Raw genomic sequence first — 23363 nt, 5'->3', positions numbered from 1 at the left:
CAGTATGCCTTTGAGAGAAGCACAGGGAAGAGCAATGCCTAATCATTCAGAATTATAGTTCCTAGGAGGAAAATCTGTATATAACACAACTTCCAACAAACATGATACTAGAGGAGTCTATTAAAAGCTCTGTTTCTACCCAATGAGAAAAGATAATGGCTCTGTTATGTCTTAAAACATCTTTGAATTGTCGTATAGGTAATCACATCAACAAAATTTTTAATTTGTTTTAGAAAATTATTTTGATTCTTTATATCCACTGTTTTGTAGTAGCATTCTTTTATCTGTGAGTTATTATCACATGGAGATTATATATATATATATGTATATATATATATATATATATATCCAGAAATCAATTAGAACAATTATAAAGTAGTATGAAATAAGAACTGAGGAAGAATGGACTCAATTTGGATTCCAAAAGTTAGTGCTTGGGACGAATGCCAAAAGAACAGATTGTAACAGGAGGATTATAACAGGAATATGCAGAAAAACTGCCATAAGGACATGTTTTTGATATACTCATTCAGAAACCTTTTCCAAACCTGTACTCATACCCCTACAGTAAAGTTTGTGACAAAAGTGAAAAGACTTTTAATAAGGTTAGTGATTCTGATTAATTATAATAAGTCTAATGAGGAAAAGATGCTTCAGCATTACATACACAGTCTTTATAGGGGATGTTACATTGCATCACCACACATTAGATGTAATTAGAATCATGCCTGCCAGCATCATTTCAGCTAAAGTCCTTCATCAAGCATATATGACTTTGATACTGACATTTCCATTTGATAAAAAATTGGCACAAAAAATTATGCATTTCATACTTTGAATTGATATCAATTTGACATTCTCAAGTGAATATAAGATCAAAGATCAATGAGAGGAGAAATCCTGGATCCATTTATTTTTCCTTCTAATTAAAAATATTTTAAAGCAAGGCAGATCAAATTAATTTTGACCTATATTTGTATATTTTCCTGTTTGGAAATGCATCTCAAATATTACAAATGGCAGATTATTTGTGCAGTTCTTAAGAGAGCCTGCCATTATTTATAAACAAGCTAATAAAACCAAACTGAATTTAAATGAAGAAAAAGAAATGCATATTGTCATATGAAAGTGCTCATTAATGTCTTCATAAACTTACTAACATAAAACCTTCATCCACCAAAACTGCAATAAAATATTAATAAGAATAATTCATTAGAAGTATTCACTTATTAAATATTTTTGAAAACCTATCTATGAAAGATTGAAGTAAAATATTTCTTTTCTTTTTTTTTTAAGATTTTATTTATTTATTTGACAGACAGAGATCACAGTAGGCAGAGAGGCAGGCAGAGAGAGAGAGGGAGAAGCAGGCTCCCTGCTGAGCAGAGAGCCTGATGTGGAGCTCAATCCGAGGACCCTGGAATCATGACCTGAGCTGAAGGCAGAGGCTTTAACCCACTGAGCCACCCAGGCACCCCAAATATTTATTTTCTATAACAAATAGATATCAACATCAGTCACAGTGACGAGCACACTGGTGATGAATGCTTATTACTTCCCAGATGTTTCAAGTGCTAGGATATGGGAGAAAGAAAGAAAGAAAGAAAGAAAGAAAGAAAGAAAGAAAGACAAACAAAATGAAACAAAACAATGTCCCTCCTTTCAGGGAATTTACAAACAAATAATATCTCAGGGCAGAACTCTTCTTGATACAAAGTGGCTATTTTAGTCATCTGAAAATATTCAAGTAATATTAAAAAATAAGTACCAGGAAAGATGTAGCAATTATAAAATATTTAAACACAACTGGCATAGGATAAAAGAATTAATTTGAGATTCAATGTTCCTTCAGTTTCATTAGTTGAAACGAGCTGGATTTTAGAGGATTTCCAAACCTAGGCTATATCAGAAATATTCATGTAAAAGTAACAGAAATACATTTATAGAAAATGCCCAATGTATATAATTTGCATTAATCCATGAGACCTCAGAGTTGGCTTCATTACCTGCAGGAGTAGGAGACGGGATGTGTGTAACATATGGATGATGCTGAAATCTTGGCGGATTGTCATTGACATCAGTCACAGTGACGAGCACACTGGTAGAACTGGAAAGAGCTTCTGGGGATCCAGCATCACTGGAAATCACAACTAAAGTATAATTCTCTTTTGTTTCCCTGTCTAGCAATGCACTTGTGATGATTTGTCCCGTGGATGGGTTGATGGTGAACTGAGAGTTTCCACCAGTGATCCTATAACTAAAGAGAGCAGAAATGGGTGGATTTTTTCTGGTTATTATGTTGTAGCATCTATTCACTAAAATTTAAAAACTGAGACAGAAATGTAAAAAAATAATCACTAGATGTATGATCACACAACAGTTAAAAAATATGGCTGGAAGATAAATATTTCAAATTTTATGTGAACATCTAATTGACAATCTTTACTGTGAAATGTCTAGTGAGCTCAAGCAGGTCCTCACAAGTTCTATAAATTTCTTGGATCATGCAAGGCCCCAAAATATACCCAGAAGACTATTGTGTTATAAATAAGTGAACCTGAAAGCATAAACCAGGGCCTTGCTCTAATATTGTGGTTAGTGGCCAGGATCACAAACGAACATCTGTTAAATGAATCTAAAAGTTATTTTTCTGCTGTGTACCATAATAAACCAGAGATCAGTTGAAGATCTTATTTTAAAGACAAAACACTGTATTTGACATCCATTGACTACCCAGAACAACTAAAGAACAGATTATTTATACAAAGACATTCCTACTTACTAATTCTCTCATTTGTCATTCCTCATATGGCTATGCTTTTCTTTCCTGCTGTCAGGAGAGGTATGACATTTTCATGGGTATTCTGATGCTAACCACATTGGTTAATAGGCAAGAGTTTCCACTGAGAATAGCTTCCTTCTTCTTCATAAAGAAGCCGCTAGAAAAGAAGTAGCTAAGCTTGAAGGTTCAGAAGCTGGCTGTGGCCCATTGTTTTTAAGGTTAGAGAGTGGCAAGGAAATGGATGTCTTTAAAAGTTTTCTCCTTGATGCCAACAAAGAAATGCCCTTGTTGGAATCGACTGCATGTTTCTATAGTTTGGTTTGTGCCCATGAAAACATAGCAACAGTAAGTATCTACCAGAGACAGTAAAAAAAGACCTACATTGCAGCAAGTAGAGTGCACATTCCTTCCATTAAGCTCACAGTTTAAAACAAACATTTCAGCATTTTCATCCTTTTTTAAAGAAATAATGAACTTTTGGGGAGCTGATATTTTTTAAAAAATAGAAGTCCTATAAAATGATAGCAAAATGGGAAAAAAAAAGTAGAGAGGGAGTTTTGGCTGAGAAATGACTTCAGTATTTATAAAGTACTTGATATCACTCAGATATTTAACACTTCTTGGCACACCCACATGCCAGGATCAAGAGTAAATAAGAATAGCTTTTCCTGAACCAGAAGTGACTCTTTATACAGTATAATTACTGCCCTTACACACTATACATCTAGCTGCTTTGTCAAAATAAAAATATCCGAGGCTTATAATTGAATTTTTACAGTTAGAAATTCAGACTCATGAGGTAACCAAATTGTTCTACCTCTTCAATAAATTCTTTAAGAATCTGAATTATGAGAATTGAGTGATTTTATTCTGGGGAATCCTGTTTCCCTACATCAGTGGATGTAGAAATTGCCAAATAACTTCACAGGGTAAAAAGAGTAATTCACAGCATCATAAACTTTTTTACAGCTCTTTGACAGCAAAGAGCAGGGTCAATTAAATATCCCTTCAATCATTCACAAATAAAAATAAAATTAGAGTAATGAAAAATGCATTCAAATTTAGATTTGGATTTTTGTATATGACAAGATCATGGTGTATAAAGAAAGAGCAATGTGTTGAAAGGTAAATGGTGTGAGTTCTTGTCCAGGTTTAATGAAATAATGCATAATGAAATCTTGTATTATAAATTCTTTTTCTTTATTTCATGCTATTTTATGCTATTATACATATGGGGCATATGATTATTTGTGTAAAAGTAATTAGCATCTTTACTATTTTTGAACATTAAAGAATAAATTGTCATGTTAAAATAAGATTTTTTTCTAGACTACCTGATTCTGAAGTATATCAAAAGTTGATTTTAAATATGAAATGTTCTGTAATGTTTCATAATATCTATAATACCAGTTTCATGCAATTTATACTTATAAATTAAAACACACACACACACACAGGCACATGCACACACACAGAGAGAAGGGACACAATGGATAGATGGCAAAGATAAAGGCCCAGGTTTGCCTTCCCTCTATCACTTCAGTCTTGGTTTGGTTCTCATCCCTATTTGGAGATCTTTCCTTCTCTGGTCCACATTAATTTCTTCTAAGGGATAAACTCAATTAGATTGGGTTTTGTGCTATCTTTTTAACATCTAAACATCTATGTAGTCTTTAAAGATTTGTAGCATCTTACTGTGCTTTTGTGTTTACTGAGCACACTACAAGGCATTTTATATATGCTCTCATTTAACTTCAAAAACAGTCCTGACACTTTGGTTTTGTTTTGGATTTTTTATAGATGAGGAATCTGAGTCTAAGAGAGACTCATATAGTTGCACAACAAAGCATACCACCTAAAAATGGTAAATCTAGAGTTGGAACTTCTGTCTTAATGACATCAACACACCTGGTCCATTGGAACACAGTATAAAAGAGGTAAAAAGCAGCCTGAGCAGACCCAATGGAGACAAGAAATTACTGCTGGCTAAGGCTGAAGGAGACTCTTTTTGTTTAAGGGATTTCAATGTAGCATTGGTTTACATTGATTTGATTCAATGCAAATCAGCAAATGTGTTACTTACTGATTAAAGAATAAGAAATGTTATTTCAAATTATTGGTGTAAACTGACATCATTATTATCTACAATCTAAATCAATAATTTTTGCACTTGTAAAGCTAAAATGCCCCACTTTGATTTTTTAATCTTTTTTTTTTGCCTCTTTCTGAGATCTACTAGAATCATACAACACTGTGCAGTATGTTACTAGAATATGATAATTTAGTAGTAGTTAAAGAGACTGTGCTTTGAAACACAATTCACTTGGGCATGAATTTTCACCTGACTCATAACACTTCAATTCATTAAATTCCTCAACCTTGCTAAGCCTTTTCTTTCCACCTATAAAGTGTGGATCACATATACATTCCTTTCACTTCATAGTCTTGAATATTGAATGTAATATGTGAGATGCATTTGGAATTGTAATTGGTACATTCTGAGAATTAAATGTCTAGGATTACACACATAACAGAGCACATATGCATATGTAGTTATAATTTAATAATCTGTCATATATAATCTATTATAATCCACCTACATACTGAGTTAAATGGGTAGGCAGACTAAAAGACATATGGATTAGAAGGCACAAATCTTGCCCTCAAGCTTACATGCTAGATAGAAGAAAGAGAGAAAGAAAAATAAGTACAAAACCAGGCAATATATTTGAGTGTTATGAAACTGTCCAGAAGCACTCTTCTAGGTCTTCAAAAGCCGCAGAGACCGCTTTTGAGTGGAATGATTAAAAGAAAGCTTTCCTTGAGGAAGGCAAAACTGAAGCTGGATTTTAAAGGGGCTACCCATCTTACAATAGTAGTGAAAAGGGAGAAAGCTATTCCAGGTCAGGAGTCAGCAGATTTTTTTCTGTAAAAGGCCAGTGTTAGTGCATATGGCTTTGGAGGCCTGAAGAGCTCTGCTACAATACTCAACTTGCCACTGAAGTACAAAAGCAGCCGTGGACAAGACGTACATGAGTGGGGCATGGCTTTATTCCAATACAACTTTATTTACAAATGCAGGCACTGGGCCAAATCTAGCCTGCGGACTACAGTTCACAGAACCTTGAACGAGGACACAGAAGAACCTGAACAAGGCCGTAAGGCTTGAGAAAGCACAGATTCTTTTCCCAGGAGTAGAAAGTGATCCAGGGAGCCTGCAAGTTAGGCCATGTGCTGAAGATTGGGGCAGAATAAACTGGGGCCTTTTATGGAGTGACCGGAATATGGAGACTGGGCATTATGCCATAGCAAAGTGGAAGCTGAAAGACTCTGAGGAAGAGGGTATCACTGTTAAAGCTGAGCCCCTGGATGCCCAAGCTGGTTCAGATTACTGCCACTGCTCTTTCACGCACTGACCCAGGCTTGGCTTCCTCCAGATCACTTCCTACAACACTGAGTGATGAATTACCATAAAATGTAAACTAGTCATGTTATTGCCCAGTTTAAACACTTCAGTTTTTTCTCGTGTTAGATACAGTGAGGAGTGTGAATTTTTCATGTGGTATACGAGGCCCATTCCTCACCCACACCAACCATGCCGAGCAGCTTTGCTTCCCTGACACTATGCTTTTGCAGCGTTCCCTGACCTTACGCCTGTGACTGTCTTTGCCTAGAAGGTCTTTCATCCTTTATTCGTTGATCAGCTACTTCTCAGTCTTTCCAAAAATCATTAATTGCCCGAAGCTTCTACTGATTTCTTCAGATGGCCTTGAGTACGTCGTTCTCTCCACCCCTTCTGTGCTTAAACTACACACTTGTCACTATACTATAATTACAAAATTACAAAATTATCTCCTATACTGAACGGTTCTCTTTGTGGTAGCTAGATGGTCCAAGTCCTCAGGACTTAGGGTGCCTCAGACACAGTGAAGGCTCCAAAATCATGCAGTACAGTGTGGTATATAGATCGGAGGGATTAGAAACCAGAGTCAGGGAAGAAAGTTAATTTTTATTGTAATAGTGCAGGCATGATGTAATTGTGGGCTGAACTAAAATCTTGGCAGGAATATCGCACAGAAAAGAATGGGTGCCAGAGGCATTAGTAAAGAAGAAACATGAGAACTTGTCCATTGACTGAGTATAGAGGGAGAGGATGACTCTTGGCTAGCACACGGAGATGAAGAAAGCAAGGCAACACCATTAAAAGAAAGCTGAATGCCAAAAGGAGAAAGGGGGAAAACTTAAGTTTCTGATATGTTGTGCTTCTGATGCCAACAGAACCTCCAGGTTGGTTTGTCCACTACAGAGTTAGAAATACCGGCAAGGATCTCAGGGGTAGAGTCAGAATGGGTAGCACAGATGCTGAGTTTTCTGCATAGTTTTCTGGGTGGTTGCAGCTGAGAAAGTGAATTATTCTCTCCCTCTCTCTCTCTCTCTCTCTCTCACACACACACACACACACACAAAGAAAGGGGGGGGGAAAGGACTGAGAAAAAATATTTAGGAAATATCCAAATTATTTTGGAGAGAGGAAACCAGAAGGTAAATTAGAAAGTGTGGTCAGAGTTGCAGAATGATACATAAGAGATAACATTTACATAGACATTGAGGAGGGAGAAAAATTGCCAAGAGAAAGGATGACCTGTGGTGCAAATATTGCAAAAGGTAAAGGACAATACACACTGGACTTAAAAATTTCCAGCAGAAACTTTTGATAAATTATTTTTTAATGAAGCAATGGAAGAGAAAATAAGATTGAGAAATTTTCAGGATAAATGGTTGGAGAAAACTGTGAAGAAGTGACCTACTCTCTCAAAAATGTTGTCTAAAAAAAGGGGAGTAAAAACAACAGCTTAAGAATAATGGAATCATTCATTCAATGCATGTATTCGTCAGTCACTACTATGTTGCAGACATCATGCAAGGAAGACTATATTAGAGTAAAATAGATAGAAGAATAAAGAGAAAAAAAAAACTCACATCAATTTAGTGACTTTTGTGTCCTAATAATTGTATTCGAGACATTTATGCATCTTAACGAATTACATATATATTACTTGGAAGATAGTAGTGATCGATATATATTTAACTCTCACAAACTGTAAATTAATAATTCCTATCTCCACTTTTACTGATGGATATACTGAGCCTTAGAGACAGAAACATGATTTTTCTAAGTCATGGTATAGGTGAATAAAGGAACCTGTATTCAATACCAGATATTCTGAGGATTTCCACAGAGATCAATGCATGATCCAGGGAACAGGGATGATTTGAAGATCCAAGGGAGAAATGAAAAAATTGTTGAATTAAAGATTTGAAGGACACTAAATGGATTAAGAACACAGAGTAAGGGACCTGTCTTACAGTCAATATAGTTTTGAGTTTCTCCAGTGTTATAACATGAAAGTTAAAAGTGAGATTTAAATGGAGATTTGGTCCAGTCAAGAGAAAAAAGCTTCAAAGCTAACTGCTGGAATGGGTGTCTGTCTGGGATGCAGATACATAAAGTCAACAAAGATTATAAATTAATGCAGATGAGTTTACTAGAGGGAAGAATACTATGAGTAAAATAAAGTATATAATTCAATGTCAGTACACCATCCAAAAAATTGTATAGCTTGAGCAAATGGGCAGAAACAAAAATATAAATAAATATTTGTTGGGTGACTGCTGTGTACAAGATTACAGTAGACCATAAGAGAAAACTAACAAATTAGATGACACAGAATGGGTTGTGCTATTAGAGAACCCATCAGTAGTTGGGTAAATGACTTTCATATATATAAAGCAATATACAATTAATATAAAATAGACCCATTAACCAGGAGAATGGGTTTCTCTCAACTCCATGATTACCAAAGCATGATTAACACCTAATATAAAAGTGTATAATATTCCATTAAAAAGACAGCATGCCAGAGTAAATAAGATTTAGGCTGGCGTAACTACTTAACTTTATCTATGAAAGTATTTTAAATCTAGGTTGTAATAATTGTCTGTCCTAAGGTAAGTGAATTTAATCATTTTTCCAAAATAAAAACAGCTTCAATTTCCGTATCACTGTATGACAGTCAATGTAGTCATTTAAAGATTTTGCAGATGTATTTTATAGATCTCAGCAAATGTGTAAGTATAAAGTTAATTTTCTGATATTAAAGGAAGAAGAAAATTCAACCAGTCAACCTAACAAACAAAATATATATTATCAAATCAAAACCATCATTTCAAAGCTACCAGGACAACTATATCAAACATTCTGGAAATACAGACAGGATTTTCTAGACCAACTCTACATTGATTACCATTGCCCACGAATGTAGGGTCACATTTGGCAGTGAAACTCTGACATACTCCGGAAGGAAACGGTATATCATCTTCACAGCATTTTATTCTAGTACTTGTATTGATTTGGTAAGCATGAGGCTTCACAGTTGTTTCAGAAATTGAAACACCTCAGACAAGGTTACTATTCTGTCACTGATTGGTAACAGATCTTTAGAGAAAGACTCCTTGGTATGCAGATAAAGATTTATTAGACTACAACACTACAATGGATAGGATATCTCTTTCAAAATTGTCAGAAACATACTGAGCACTAACAGGTGACATGCAAAGGGAAAAGTGCTTTGCAGGATTAGGATGGATATTTTTCGTTCTAGGCACTATTCTAAGCAGTTCACTTACGTGTTTTATTTGTCTTTGCAATAATTCTATCAAATCAGTTTTATTATTATTTAGTATATCTATTTTGTTGATAAGAAAACTGACCCCCAAGAAATGTTAAATAAGCTGCCCCACAATTAATAGTAGAGTCAGCTTCATTCCTAGTTGTGCTCTCAACACTAAATTAAGACTTAATTCTTAGGGTATGGATTCCATGATTTCTGTGCTTTGGTGTAGGACAAGCAAAGGAGGTGGTATTTACTGGCATTTTGAACCTCAGACCAGGAAGAAGGTAAGTGGTACCTGCCTTTCTTCAGGTGGTGTTAAGCTCAGGGACCCAAGAGGCATATAGCTATGATGCTGGGCAGAAATTTTCCCCATCCTTAATGATTTGACTGTATAAACTTCTTGGAATTCAAGAAGAAACTTATTTTCTTGAAAATAGGTCCCAGGCTTCTGAAAGAAGTTCATGCATAGCCTTCCCTCCTACAGCGCATGTCAGTGTCCATCTTCTTCTGGATTTCCTCCTGTAACTCTGGCCAGAGCTGCTAAGCTACCTAGGTGACTCTTCCTTCTACTCCTGCCTTTCAAGCATTGGGAGGATTCCAAAGAACCAGTTTCTGACCTTCTTTTGTTGCTCTATACTCTCTCCTTAAGCGTTCTTACTCATTTTCTTGCTTTTAAATGTGCTCTAAGCATTGATGACTCCAAGTCTGTATCTCCAGCCCTGACCCTAACCTAAGATTCACACTGGTATCTTCAATGCCCAAACTGATATCTCTATGTGAATGACCAATAGTCATGTCAAGTTGTATTCAAGTAAGAACTCTTGGTTTCTCTCACACCTATTACTCCTCCAACCCTACCTTCAGTGGTGCCATCTGCCCAGGTGTTCAAGAAAAAAGCTTAGTAGATGAGTCTGATTTCTCTTTCTCTTATTCCCACTTACAATCTCAAATATTTTTCCAAATCTATTAATTCGATTTTCATTTCTCCACCTTAGTACACAGACACTCCCATCTTTTGTTTGAATCACTACATTAATTAGCACCTAAATGGTCTTACTGGTTTCTCTCCCAATGGCTTCTTTCTACAGTCCTGCCTCCTTCAATCCAATCCAAACAAATCAGTTTATATTGATTTGTGTTTGGAATATTCCAATAGTTTCTCACATAAAAATAAAATTAAAAACCTCAGTTTCTTACCATGACCCAGGAGCCTTCAGATGGCCTACATGATCTTATCCCAGCCTACCTCTCTGGCCCCTTCCTCACTTTGGTCCACACTCACAAAACTTCCTAAACACACAGTGCTTACTTCTATCCCACAGTCCAGTTCTTACAGCCTAAATGTCACCTTCTTAGAGAGGCCACCCATAATAACCACACCTAAGAGTCCGTTGTCACTCTTTGTTATATAAGCCTCTTGGCTTTTCAAGGCTGCATTCACCGTATGAAGTAATCCTATTTATGTCATATTAAATTGTTTATCTACCTCAAAAAGAATGCAGGCTTGAATAAAGTAGAAATGCTGCCTTGTTACTCATACTAGCAACTCTATGTGTGTTTATTAAATGAAAAATAACTTGAGGCCTTCTACATGATAGTCATTTCTACCAGCAGGAAGAGACTGATGCCATTTCCCAAAGTAATTTTGTAAATAGGAAATTAGTAACAAACAAAATAAATCCCTAACCAAATTATCACAATAGCAACATGCACAGGCCACCCTTGACTGATAACTCCTCTGAACGTTCAAATTATCCACTCTCATTTACCCATTATCAGCCTATAGAGGGTGGGGATGATGTGTGGGTAAGAAGTATTTATGTCTTTGAGATCTTTATCTGGAAAATCTGGAAACCTTCATTTCTTAAAGTTTAGAATAGGCCTGGAAAAATGTGACCCAGCTAGATCCACCAAATGTTACAACCCACCTGCTTTTACATGCTCCCTGAACAAGTTACCATATTGTTTTCTCCATTTTGAATAGATGTAAGTAGAGTAAAATAAACTTTTTAAACTTTGAAAATATAAATATTCTTATCCAGACTAGCAGTTGGGTTAAAGATGGCCAAAATTCTTCGATACTCCTCCCATCAATTGTGATATACATTTATCCTTCCAGTGAATCTGGGCAGATCACGGCTTTTTCAACAAATAGACTATTATGGAAGTGATGCTGTGCTACTCCCAGGCTTTATTCTTTAGAGGACTGACAAATTTCACTTGAAGTTCTTGAAACCCAGAGCTACCATGTAGCCCATTTTAGCTACCTGCTAAAGAACCACATTGAGAAGCACAAGATCAGAGATAGGGACGTAGCTGAGCCATCCCTCCCAAGACACCAGGCTTTGAGTGAAGACATCCTAAACCCTCCAGACCACCCAGTGACCAGGTAAATAGCACTAAGTGATACCAGTCAATCAAATGAAGCAGAAGACTCTCCCTGTGAACTCTTCCCTACAAACAAATACATGACCTACAAAATCATGAGATATGATAAAAATATAAATAAAATTAATTAATTAAAATTTTAGAACAATTAAATCATTATTGTTTTAATCCTCATTTTAGGCATCGGTTATTTAACAGTAGGCAGTCACAATAAGTCTATGTGTTAATGTCATAGAATTTCTAGCAAAATTAAGCATTATATTCCTTTAGTCCCAAGATTAATCCTTGATGAGAAAAACAATCAAAATTTACAAAAGGAAATGTACTGACCTGATAACTGCATTTGTTGAAGCATCAGCATCTGAGGCATTTACCAATAAAACATCTGTTCCAGTTGGTGCATCTTCAGGAATTGTGGTGAAATACATTTTACTGGCAAAAGTGGGGACATTGTCATTGACGTCATCTACTATGACATTGATTGTTCCAGTTCCAGTCAGGGCAGGGGATCCTAGAAGGAAAAGAAAATCAAGTTTTTAATGCTCATGAATAACAAAGATAATAGCAAATTTAACAATAATTGGTTGTAGATAGTACTACCGAAGAGACTTTAGAAACAAACTGAGGGTTGCTGGAGGGGAGGGACGTGGGAGGGATGGGTTGACTGGTGATGGACATTGGGGAGGGTGTGTGCTATGGTGAGCGCTGTGAATTGTGTAATACTGATGAATCACATACCTGTGCCCCTACAACAAATAATACATTATATGTTAACTAAAAAAATAAACAAACTTGAAATCTTTAAAAAAAATCTCAAAGGGAAATTTCTAAGCACTACAAGTGATGGAGTGAATTTTAATTTTGTTATAAGAGAAGTATCAAAAACTAATTATGTCCTATATGTTGGCTAACTGAACATAATAAAAAATTATTAAGGTGTTTTAAAAAGAAAGAAGTATTTTCATTCATGAACTAGTATTTCAAATCTTTTCTGGTAATCCTGCACAAAAAGAGTATGTCAACCACTTATTCTATTAAGGTGCTGATTCGGCAATGTAGAACACAAAAATATCATTTAAACACCACAAAAGAGGCACTGCTGGTTTCTCTGAAATTCCATTAAAATAACTCAGTCCATGGGCGCCTGGGTGGCTCAGTGGTTTAAGCCGCTGCCTTCGGCTCAGGTCATGATCTCAGGGTCCTGGGATCGAGTCCCGCATCGGGCTCTCTGCTCAGCAGGGAGCCTGCTTCTCTCTCTCTCTGCCTGCCTCTCCATCTACTTGTGATTTCTCTCTGTCAAATAAATAAATAAAATCTTAAAAAAAAATTAAAAAAAAAATAACTCAGTCCAGATTTGGAGAATACCCATGGGCATTGAATAACTGGCCAACTGACAAGGCAAGAAAATGAAATTCCTAGTTGTGACTATCAATGCTAATATCAAAAATTTGGGTTTCATGGAGCACTGGGTGTGATGAAAAAATAATGAATACTGTTTTTCTGAAAATAAATAAATTAATTTAAAAATTGGGTTTCCATGTCTTTAGATCCCCTTTCTGTACTAATATTTGTTTGTAAAGAAAAAAGATAAAGCTTTAAGTTATGTCTCAAAACCATAATCTTCCTCTTGCTGGAAATAACATTATGTCAATTAGCTGACTTAGAATTACTTTTGTTATATTTATTTACTATTTAATATAAATGTGAAGCAATTCTTTGTTATTTCTTGTTCCAGTTTTGTTATCAGCATATAATGAAAAGCCAACATTCAACAAAACCTTGGCATACATTGTCTGTACTATGCAAAAGTAACAGACTCCTTGTGGGAAGATCAGATGTCCTATTTGGTTAGATTCTGTGGGTTGTCCCACAACTACAAGTCAAATCAACTGCCTTTAGATGCATTTTCAAAATCATTTTTCAAATTTTAATTTCTCTAAATAGAAACAATAGATATCTTTTTAACTGTCTTTACTAAAATAAAGCCCTGAATACTCTCTTTTTCTGTTTAAAATGTTAAAAACTTTTTCCCCATAAAATTATTTCTCCTTATGTGAAGTTTAAATTCTACTTATTTTTGGAACTCAACAGTTTTTTTTTTTTTTTTTTAAACCATCCATTCATTTACGCATTCATTTCTCTGTAAAATGTCTATGGTATGAACTTTTACTTTCACAGAATGATGTTGTGATCACAACTTTCTGTATTTTTTTCTCGTAATCTTGTGATTAGCTAATATTTCCTTTCCTACTATTTGGACTTTGCTATGTTCTTAGATTGTAAGTACTAATGGTTCAATACCAAGCAGACTTTATGCTCAAATGTATAGGAACCAAAATCAGCATACTAGAAAATTATGGACCCCAGTGGGTTTGATGATCTGTTATTTTTGTGCTCTCTACAAGGAAACTCAGACTCTTTGTTAGATGAAAATGTGCATGACCAGTTGAGCTGGGCACTGTAATGAAAGATGATCACTCACAGAAACCTATGCAATTAAATGTAGGCTACATGGTGATATTACCACCATATATATCTTTCTCAGTAAAATAGTTTATATTAAGCATTTCATTTACATCAACATATTTTTAAATTCATGACTGCCAATGTCTTATCTTTTATTTCATTTTATTTATTTTGTTTTTTTAAGAGAGAGAGAGTACACATGTGGTGAGGGAAGGGCCGATGGAGAGGAAGACAGAATCTTAAGCACGCTCCCCACAGAGCACAGAGTCCAATGCAGGGCTTGATCTCATGACTCCAAGATCATGACCTGAGCCAAAATCACGAGTCAGAAACAAGTGACTCATTTCAGTTAGGCATCGTAAGTCTTACATTTTAGATGTTTGATTTCCTGTTAAAGGAAAGAAAATTAGTCTTCACTATTGTTTATATGTATAATTAATTACAAACTTATGAAAATAATATAATTGCATTTTTACTAATCACTTAATATAAATAATGGTAAAAGGGTGTCACAAATATTTCACACAAAAATAGATTTGGAGGTATTATAAACACTGGAGAAGCATATCAAAATAAAACTTTTTTAAAAAATCTTACTTAACACATTAATAATGATTATATCAAATGCTTATTGTGTCCTTAGGTATGCAAATACTGGTTTAAGGAGTTTACATAGATTATCTTATCTAATCCTCATCAGATAGTTCTTCTCTATCTCTGTTTTATGTTTAAATAAGCTGACAATTAGGTTAAATGACTTTTTCAAGGCCATAGCTATAGTAGGAAGCTGGGATTTAATCCATGTGACTTAGATGTGAAGATGTTTGCCACTGGCAAAAAGCTAGAAGGTGTTGCTAATAGTTGGATAGGTGTCACTCAGTGAGATGTGCTGGGACTTTGGACAATCTGGGCCCAGAGAACAAGACAAGACACGAGCTGGAGGAAAAGGTCCATCTGTGAAGGACCTTAGTTATTTGTCAGTTGACATTTGTGCAGCATTTGGAGAAAATAGTCTTGTCAGAGATTTTGAATTTCTCACAAGGGTTATGCTAAAGCTAACTAAATATCTTCAGCAGTATTATTGATGGCCAGTGTTTGGCCTAAATCCTTATGTATGTTTAATTATATATAATTTGGTGAAATGGAAGTTAAGTATCTGCATCATGTTATATCTCTTTCACTGGTTATATTAAAAAAATGTAAATAGAGGATATCACTTTTATGAAGGTGAAATAAGCTGTCATGGGAATGCAAGTGTGTATACTAGGATGAACTGAGAGAGGGAATAACTAAATCAAGGTTTCAGAAGCAAAGGATAGGAGGAGATGGAGGGCTCTTTCATATCTTTTACTGACATTGAACTCTACTCCCTAAGTTTTGGTCTCCTTATCTGTAAAATGGGAATAATAAGCATAGAACCAACCCCAAAGAAGTATTGAGGGAAATGTAATATGTATAATTAGCATAGTGACTGGCACATGGTTAAAATATACTCTTTATTATTCCTTATTCTTGTACTTGCTTTAGAAATAAGAAAAATGAAAAATTGACTTATATAAGTTTCATTTTTAAATCTTACAGATTTTAAATATCATAATTCTTAGGATTTTGGTTCCCCAACAAAACTTCTGAGTCAGTTCTGTAATAATATTATTTAGGAAAACAAATTTAAGTTATCCTTTCCTCTTAATCATTCCTTTGTTACTACTAACATGCTAACAATATGAGACACTTAGCTCTCAAAACTTACATAGTTTTGCAGAGGACATGTGGCTTAGAAATTTAAAAACAAGAAATTTGATAATTTACAGTCAGAGTTTAAAGAAGACCTACATATTTCTGGTATACACATGGCTATCTAAACAACAATAAATACTTAAACTTGTTAAGAAATAACCCAGTAACTGCCAACCAAAGGTTTTATCTTTGGTATTCTAAAGTGTCTGATGACACACATATGGAAAACCACATAAAATGATGACTAACTCATTTGGTCAGAGACATGTGATTTCTTCCTTTGTCTAAAAACTGCATAAATATTGTTGCTGATGTATTTTCTGAATTAGTAAGCAAAAAGAAAAAAAACATTGTTTACACAGGAAAAAATTCAGCAAATTCAATCTCATTGTCTTCAGACCAGAGAAGGTCTAATTTTCCAAAAGATTTTAAAAGCACACACGGGACAACAGATGATTCTGGCTTGAAAATAGCCCCATAGGTGGTTTAACTTGGTTAGATTCTGTGGGTTGTGCCACACCTAAAAGTCAGATAAACTGCCTTTAGATGCATTTTCAAAGTCATTTTTCAAATTTTATTTTCTCTAAATAGAAACAATAGAGATTGTAACAACACAGGGACTCTTCTCAAGCAAAGAGTTATCCTGATTCCCTTTTTCTCCCCTTAGTAGCTGCCACAACCCACTTTATAAGTACATGGGGTTCTCTTCTTATTTTCTTTATGAATTGATAGCGTGAATCACAGAATCTCCAGTGGTCTCCCTTTCTTGTTGCCCCTAAGGGTGTGCATGAAAGTCTCATCTACTTTTTCAATTTTATAAGGAAACCTTATAAACACATTATTCTAAATTTCTAAGTCTTTTACTGAGCTATAACTAACCCTAAATTTGAATTCTGCCTCCAATATATTTTACTTTTGTTCTTGGGAATGGGGCCTATCACCGTAAACCCAGATCTTGCCTCATCTTGTCTATTGACAGTGTGAGCTCTGGAAGTCCCTGCCTTTCAATTTTAAGCAGGAAGATGAAATCAAAAGAGAAATATGGAATCCCCTATGATTTCAAATAAGTTTCATTTTTACATCATTCATTTCAGATGAAAGACACAAGTTCCCCAGTCATTGGCTCAAACAAATCTTAGCATGTCCTCTTATCTGCTAATTGAATGATAAAGTCATGTTTTCATTGTTGCTTTTCTGTGTTTGCTTGTTTTTATACTCTACCTCTTAACTGTGTGAAGAAGTGGTCTAGGGTCCTTATATTCCTGTTTCCTAACATCTTTTTGTTATATGCCTTGGGAAGTGCTGCTCAGTGTTTACTATTGCTTTATCTTTAGTCCAGAACTTTCTGTTGACTTCCTGCTAATACATGCAACTGACTACCTGTTGTTTCCTCTTGAAAGCTGCCAAAAAAATTTCAACGTTAGCCTATCAAAAACTGAAATATCATTTATTCTGTATAAATCAGTTCATATTTTTACCTATAAATGAAAATATAAATGTATATACATATATTTGTATATAGATATTATTGAACACTTACTTGAAATCAGATATATATGGTATATCTAAATCCATATATATGTGTGTGTATGTGTGTATATATACACATATATATAGATCTTTCATATGTATTAATTATTTAATATATGGATTCCATGAAGTAGGTATTGTTTAAAAAATTATGAAATTAATTATGAAAAATTAGACTCAAAGAATTTAAGCAGTTTATTTACATTCAGCCACAGTGGAAAGAGAAACCTAATTTTGAATTCTTTTTTTTTTTTTAAAGATTTTATTTATTTATTTGACAGAGAGAGATCACAAGTAGATGGAGAGGCAGGCAGAGATAGAGAGAGAGAGAGGGAAGCAGGCTCCCTGCTGAGCAGAGAGCCCTATGCGGGACTCGATCCCAGGACCCTGAGATCATGACCTGAGCCGAAGGCAGCGGCTTAACCCACTGAGCCACCCAGGTGCCCCCTAATTTTGAATTCTTAAAAAAATATATTTTTTTAGTTCATTGAGCTCAGATAAAACTAAGCCATTCTTATTTCAGATGTTTTACTCTATATTGTTATTACTATCAATGTACATCTGCCATTTCCTCTACTAAGTTATAAGCTAATTGAGAGAACGAATAAATTTATTTACTTCATCTTTATATAAACCTATAATGCATCCATTAGGCCGTGGCATTGTTCTGTAGTCTTATTCCTTTGATTCTTTATATGAAAATCTGGTCTAGTGACTGGCTGTAAGTTCAATGACCTGAATACTTCTAGAAATGTACATCTGGGAGTATAGGCCTTAGCCTACGGCTGGAGTCAGAGAACAAGACAGCAGACAAAGGTCAAAGTTTTGGAGATAGTCTACTACTTATAAACAGAGGGTCCCAATTAACCCTGAGTCCCAGGAGAAGAATCCAAATACCGGGGGCCAATGTTTAGCTTGAATAGATCTGATAATGATGAATTATTTAGTCAGTGGTGTAATAGGGCAAGATTTTTCAATTTAATCTGGGATTGATTTATGAAAAACAGATGCAATCAAAAAGAAGAGGCAAGATGTAATGACACAGACTCCTGGTAGCTAATGGTGGGGGGCCAATGAAAAAGGTTAAAAATACAAATGGATAAAAAGTTAAGTTATCAGAAATCTTTAACTGTAGAAGCTAGGAGCGATGCAGTGGATATTTGAAATAAAATTATAAGTCAGAAAATAAAGGGAACTTTAAATTTCATTTTGTAAAATTTTATGTATATTGTATAGATACACATTCTTCTGTATCCATATGTATATGTGTATGTACATTTATGTATAAATGTAAAAGTAGACATGAGTAATTTGATAGAAACCTGAAATTTTTAGAGCAAATAGCAAACAATGCACATGATTTTGAAAAGCTTTTAAGGCATTTTTAAAAAAAAAATGTGTGAAAGTAAATCGCACACACAGAGAAAGAATGTTCACAGCTTAACCTGATAACCCATGCTATTGTGGATAGCTCCATGCTTTGTCTGAGTCATATTCTCTATTTTTGAATTTGGGAAATTATTAAGTAAACTAAGTAAGTTTTAAGCCTTTTAACACTGGTGGCTTAATAAGCTCAACTATATCAAGATAAAGTTCAAGATAATTTATAATAAGATTCTGAAAATAAAAAAGTTTCAGGCAACTGCTTTATCAGAAAATACATCTTTAGGATGAATCTAAATGAGCAATTAAGTTCAAACTGCAGGCAGATTACAATTTTTTATGTTAGTCCTTATAAATGAAAGATACTTTCATGAAACACGAAAAACTATTCTGCAGAAATTAAATTTTTGCTTAACTGAAATCTGTTGCTTTGCAACAAAGCCTATTTCATTCTTGACATCAAATGTTTGGTGAATGGGTCCTCTGACTGGGTAAGTGTTTGTTTTAGTAAAGTATTAGCTTTTTTTTTCCTTTCCCATGGAGTAAACATAGTTTCCTCACAGTTTGTAAGCCACCCACTAAAAAATGTTCTGAATTTCAGCCATTCTTTATTAACATTGTAACTTACATGGTTAGATTTGAATTTGAACTCAGCAAATGTATAAAGCAAATAAGAATGGAACATTTAAATATGACTGGAAGTTTAATATTTTAGAAATTACATTTTATAATGTAATTTATTACTGTTAATTCTACAAATATATTTTATCAATTAGGTATATATATATGTATGAGTATATATTATATAAATAAATTAATAAATATATATATATATATATGTTTAGATAACACCTGATTTTTAAGTTATTTCTGCAGGAATCTTTATCAAAAACACGTATTTCCTTGATAAATTCTTATACTAAATAGAGGTGACAAGTAAAACTAAAGCAACTATTTAATAATGATATGAAAATGACATGGAAAAATTGTATAACCATGTGAATATACTTAATGCTGCCAAAATGTACACTAAAAATAATTAAAATGGTAATTATGTTATATATATTTTTGCCATAATTTTAAAATTTCTTAAAGTAATAAAAATGTTAAAAAAATAGTTTATCCTGCATGAAGAGTAGGTTTTGCAGAATAGCATTTTAGAGGATATTAAAAAAAATTCTCAAAAAAAAAAAAGTCAACACCTGTTGAAACTCTGAAACACCAAAGGCTGCCTTCAAATGCTAAACACAACCTTCCTTCTGTTACTTATTGAAAATATTGAGTTATATATTTATGAAATAATTATCAAAATAGGCTACAAAATGATTATATTTTAACAGGATAAAATTAAAAGATTATTGAAAAGAAAAACTAACAATGAGATCAAGTTAGTTTTTATAATACTTAGTGTTTATCTTTAAAGTATACAAACATTTTTTCTTAATATTGCAAATAATTTATTTCCATTTCAATGTTGGGTCCCTTGTCTACTTATATTTATGGCTTATATGAGTAAATAAAATGTAGACTGAAATTATTATATCAAATTTTAATTCGATACAACATAATGAAAATTCTAGCTCTTATTTAACAGTTTTAGAGGTTAAATCATCTGGTTTTGTCTTTGTAACCTATGGATATATAAATGAAATTCTACATGGGAAGAATTTTTCCTATTAATGAGTAGCTGATTAAAGAAAATTATGTAAATAAATAATTAATAATAATACTATGTCACTAACAGATATGGTACAAATTCTTACTAGAAATAAGAGGAAGAAAAATAGCCATCAGTTATCAACCTTGGAAGTAAAATTCTTACCTAGGACAAAGATTTTGTTAAAGTAACCTTATTTGGCCCAGGATGGAGTCATTCATGCTAAGCCTACCATCAGCAAACCGGAACTTAACTAAGTTTCTGTTTGGGGGTTCTCTCAAGAACAGAGGCCTAGATCAACAAACCAGCACTTGCCTCTTCAGCACAAATTGCCTCAACTGACCCCACATCTTCCTTATCCTCCATACAGGGAAAATGACCTTGCTTTAATCAGTCAGCGAATGCCCAGTAGTATAATGTCCTTTCTCGTGCTCACCTAGTCGATATGAGACTTTTGCCTTGTACAGCTCTGTGAAGCTTCCTTCTACTAGACTAGGTACTGTATGATTCGTGAATTGCTGAATAAAAGCTTACTAGATCAGTAAACTGTTTGTGGAAAGATTTTCTTTCAATAACCCAGGTAGAAATAACCCAAACTGCCTTAGACTCAAATATAGAAGAAAGTTAATAAAATTCATTTTTAGTAATTGAAGATAATCCTGGATCTGTCTGCTTTATGGAATCACTGGTGCCTTATGGACAGTTTTCAATCAGTTTTCATTGTTAAAAGTGTTCATTGTAACAGACAAGGCCAGCTCTTCTCTAACATTTTCCCACAAATAATGCTGACAAAATGCCATCTTTCTGGAACATTTAAAAAACAACTATCTTCAGATGTAATATGTCATATTCCACATTTCTGACCTCGCTTTTGATTATAGAGCCATTTGTAATGCAATGACTGTCTCAACTAAACAACATGACAGATAGCATTAATTCAAATGTCATCATATCTTCACCAAGAAAATAAAGCATGGTGATTAGCTCTTTTAGTTTTCAGAATCAACTTTCGCAAAAGCATCATGTTTCCCCTCCATTAAAAAGTAATTTTCTATCCCTGCATAAGAATGAAGTTTAGTCCTTCTTTCAGTCAGATGATAAATGCTCTTAATTAGAAATGCTAATAATTGAACTTTTCCCCTCAGACCTATTAGTTATGCTGACACATAGATGCTTCGTAGCTAAACTTTTTGGCCAAATCTGTACCAACAATATCTCTGTATCTCTTTTATATATTAGACTAAAAACAGATAAAGAATAATGTATTTAATTTGTGCTCTGATTAATTTCCCACCCCCAAATTAAATGCAAACATGCGCACACAGCCCAAATGACTCATTGTATGTATATATGTGTGTATATCATAGATATTATATACTCTTAGTAAAATATATAACATTTGTTTTGCACTTTATAAAACCTTTAGATACACATTTCCTGATTTGATGAGAATATCAATCCTTTGATTTCAAATTTGTGAATATTCTTATTTGGCAAGCTGTTTTAATGGCAGAAAACCACAAGTTTTTTTAATAAGTGAATTGTTTTTAATAGATTTTATTTATTTATTTGACAGACAGAGATCACAAGTAAGCAGAGAGGCAGGCAGAGAGAGAGGAGGAAGCAGGCTCCCTGCTAAGCAGAGAGCCCAATGTGGGGCTCGATCCCAGGACCCTGGGATCATGACCCGAGCCTAAGGAAGAGGCCTCAATCCACTGAGTCACCCAGGTGCCCCAATAAGTGAATTTTTAATATTAAAATAACATTTAATTCAAAGAGAAGAAATTCTTATGAACATGGTCTGTACAAAACATATAACAAGTAAATGAGTTAATATGTGGGAAGCAATGAGTAACGGACTAAGAAACCCTGACCCGGTTTATCAGTTTTGAATCCTGTTTTCACTGAAAAACAGCTGGTAACAGGTAAGCGAAGTTGCTTACCTTCTCTGATGCTCAGGGCTTTTGTTTTTCTTTTGATTCTTTTTTTTTTTTTTTTTAAGATTTTATCTATTTATTTGACAGACAGAGATCACAAGCAGGCAGAGAGGCAAGAAGAGAGAGAGGAGGAAGTAGGCTCCCCGATGAGCAGAGAGCCCGATGCGGGGCTTGATCCCAGGACCCTGAGATCATGACCTGAGCCGAGGGCAGAGGCTTTAACCCACTGAGCCACCCAGGCGCCCCTCCTTTAATTCTTAAATTGGAATAATAGTATCTAATTTACAGGGCTGGTAAGAGATTAAATAAGACGATATTGTACAAATTCTGGCACATACAAGCACTCAGTATGCACAGAACGGATAGCACCTAAAGTTTACGACTTTCATGTTGTCTCTACCCCAGTGTTTCCCTAAGAACTAAACTTCTGACTCTATCTACCTGACATCTCCACTGTTTATCTCATATCAAAAGTACACTATATCCAAAAAATAGTTCTTGATAATTTATCCTAAAATTCTTCTCTCTGCCCATCTCCAAATTTCCAAGGCAACTATTCTAGGACTCCTGTTGGACTTCTCTTTTCCTTACTTCCCACACCTCCAATCTTATTTTCAAGTACCACTGGCTCAATCTTTCTTTCTTTCTTTTTTTTTTTTTCTAAGATTCTATTTATTTATTTGACAGAGAGACATAGTGAGAGAGGGAACACAAGCCTGGGGAGTGGGAGAGGGAGAAGTAGGGAACCCATCATGGGGCTGGATCCCAGGACCCTGGGATCATGACTTGAGCCAAAGGTAGATGCTTAA

General features: G+C 34.5%; 1 protein-coding gene across 1 annotated transcript in view; it reads right to left on the bottom strand.

The window, feature by feature from the left end:
* The window catches only part of FAT4 (FAT atypical cadherin 4), a 179044-nt gene that overhangs the window by 42879 nt on the left and 112802 nt on the right, over positions 1 to 23363 (bottom strand). The window contains exons 8-9 of the mRNA XM_004747947.3: positions 12175 to 12355; positions 2007 to 2257 (exon numbers count right to left, since the gene is read on the bottom strand). Of these exons, the coding sequence (XP_004748004.2) occupies positions 2007 to 2257; positions 12175 to 12355 (432 nt within the window). The remainder of the gene's footprint in view (positions 1 to 2006; positions 2258 to 12174; positions 12356 to 23363) is intronic.

This window comes from Mustela putorius, unplaced genomic scaffold (assembly GCF_011764305.1).
Source record: "Mustela putorius furo isolate JIRA1106 unplaced genomic scaffold, ASM1176430v1.1 tig00000721_pilon_pilon_pilon, whole genome shotgun sequence".
In the NCBI taxonomy this organism is placed as follows: Eukaryota; Metazoa; Chordata; class Mammalia; order Carnivora; family Mustelidae; genus Mustela; species Mustela putorius.
This window is presented reverse-complemented; position numbering and strand designations above follow the sequence as displayed.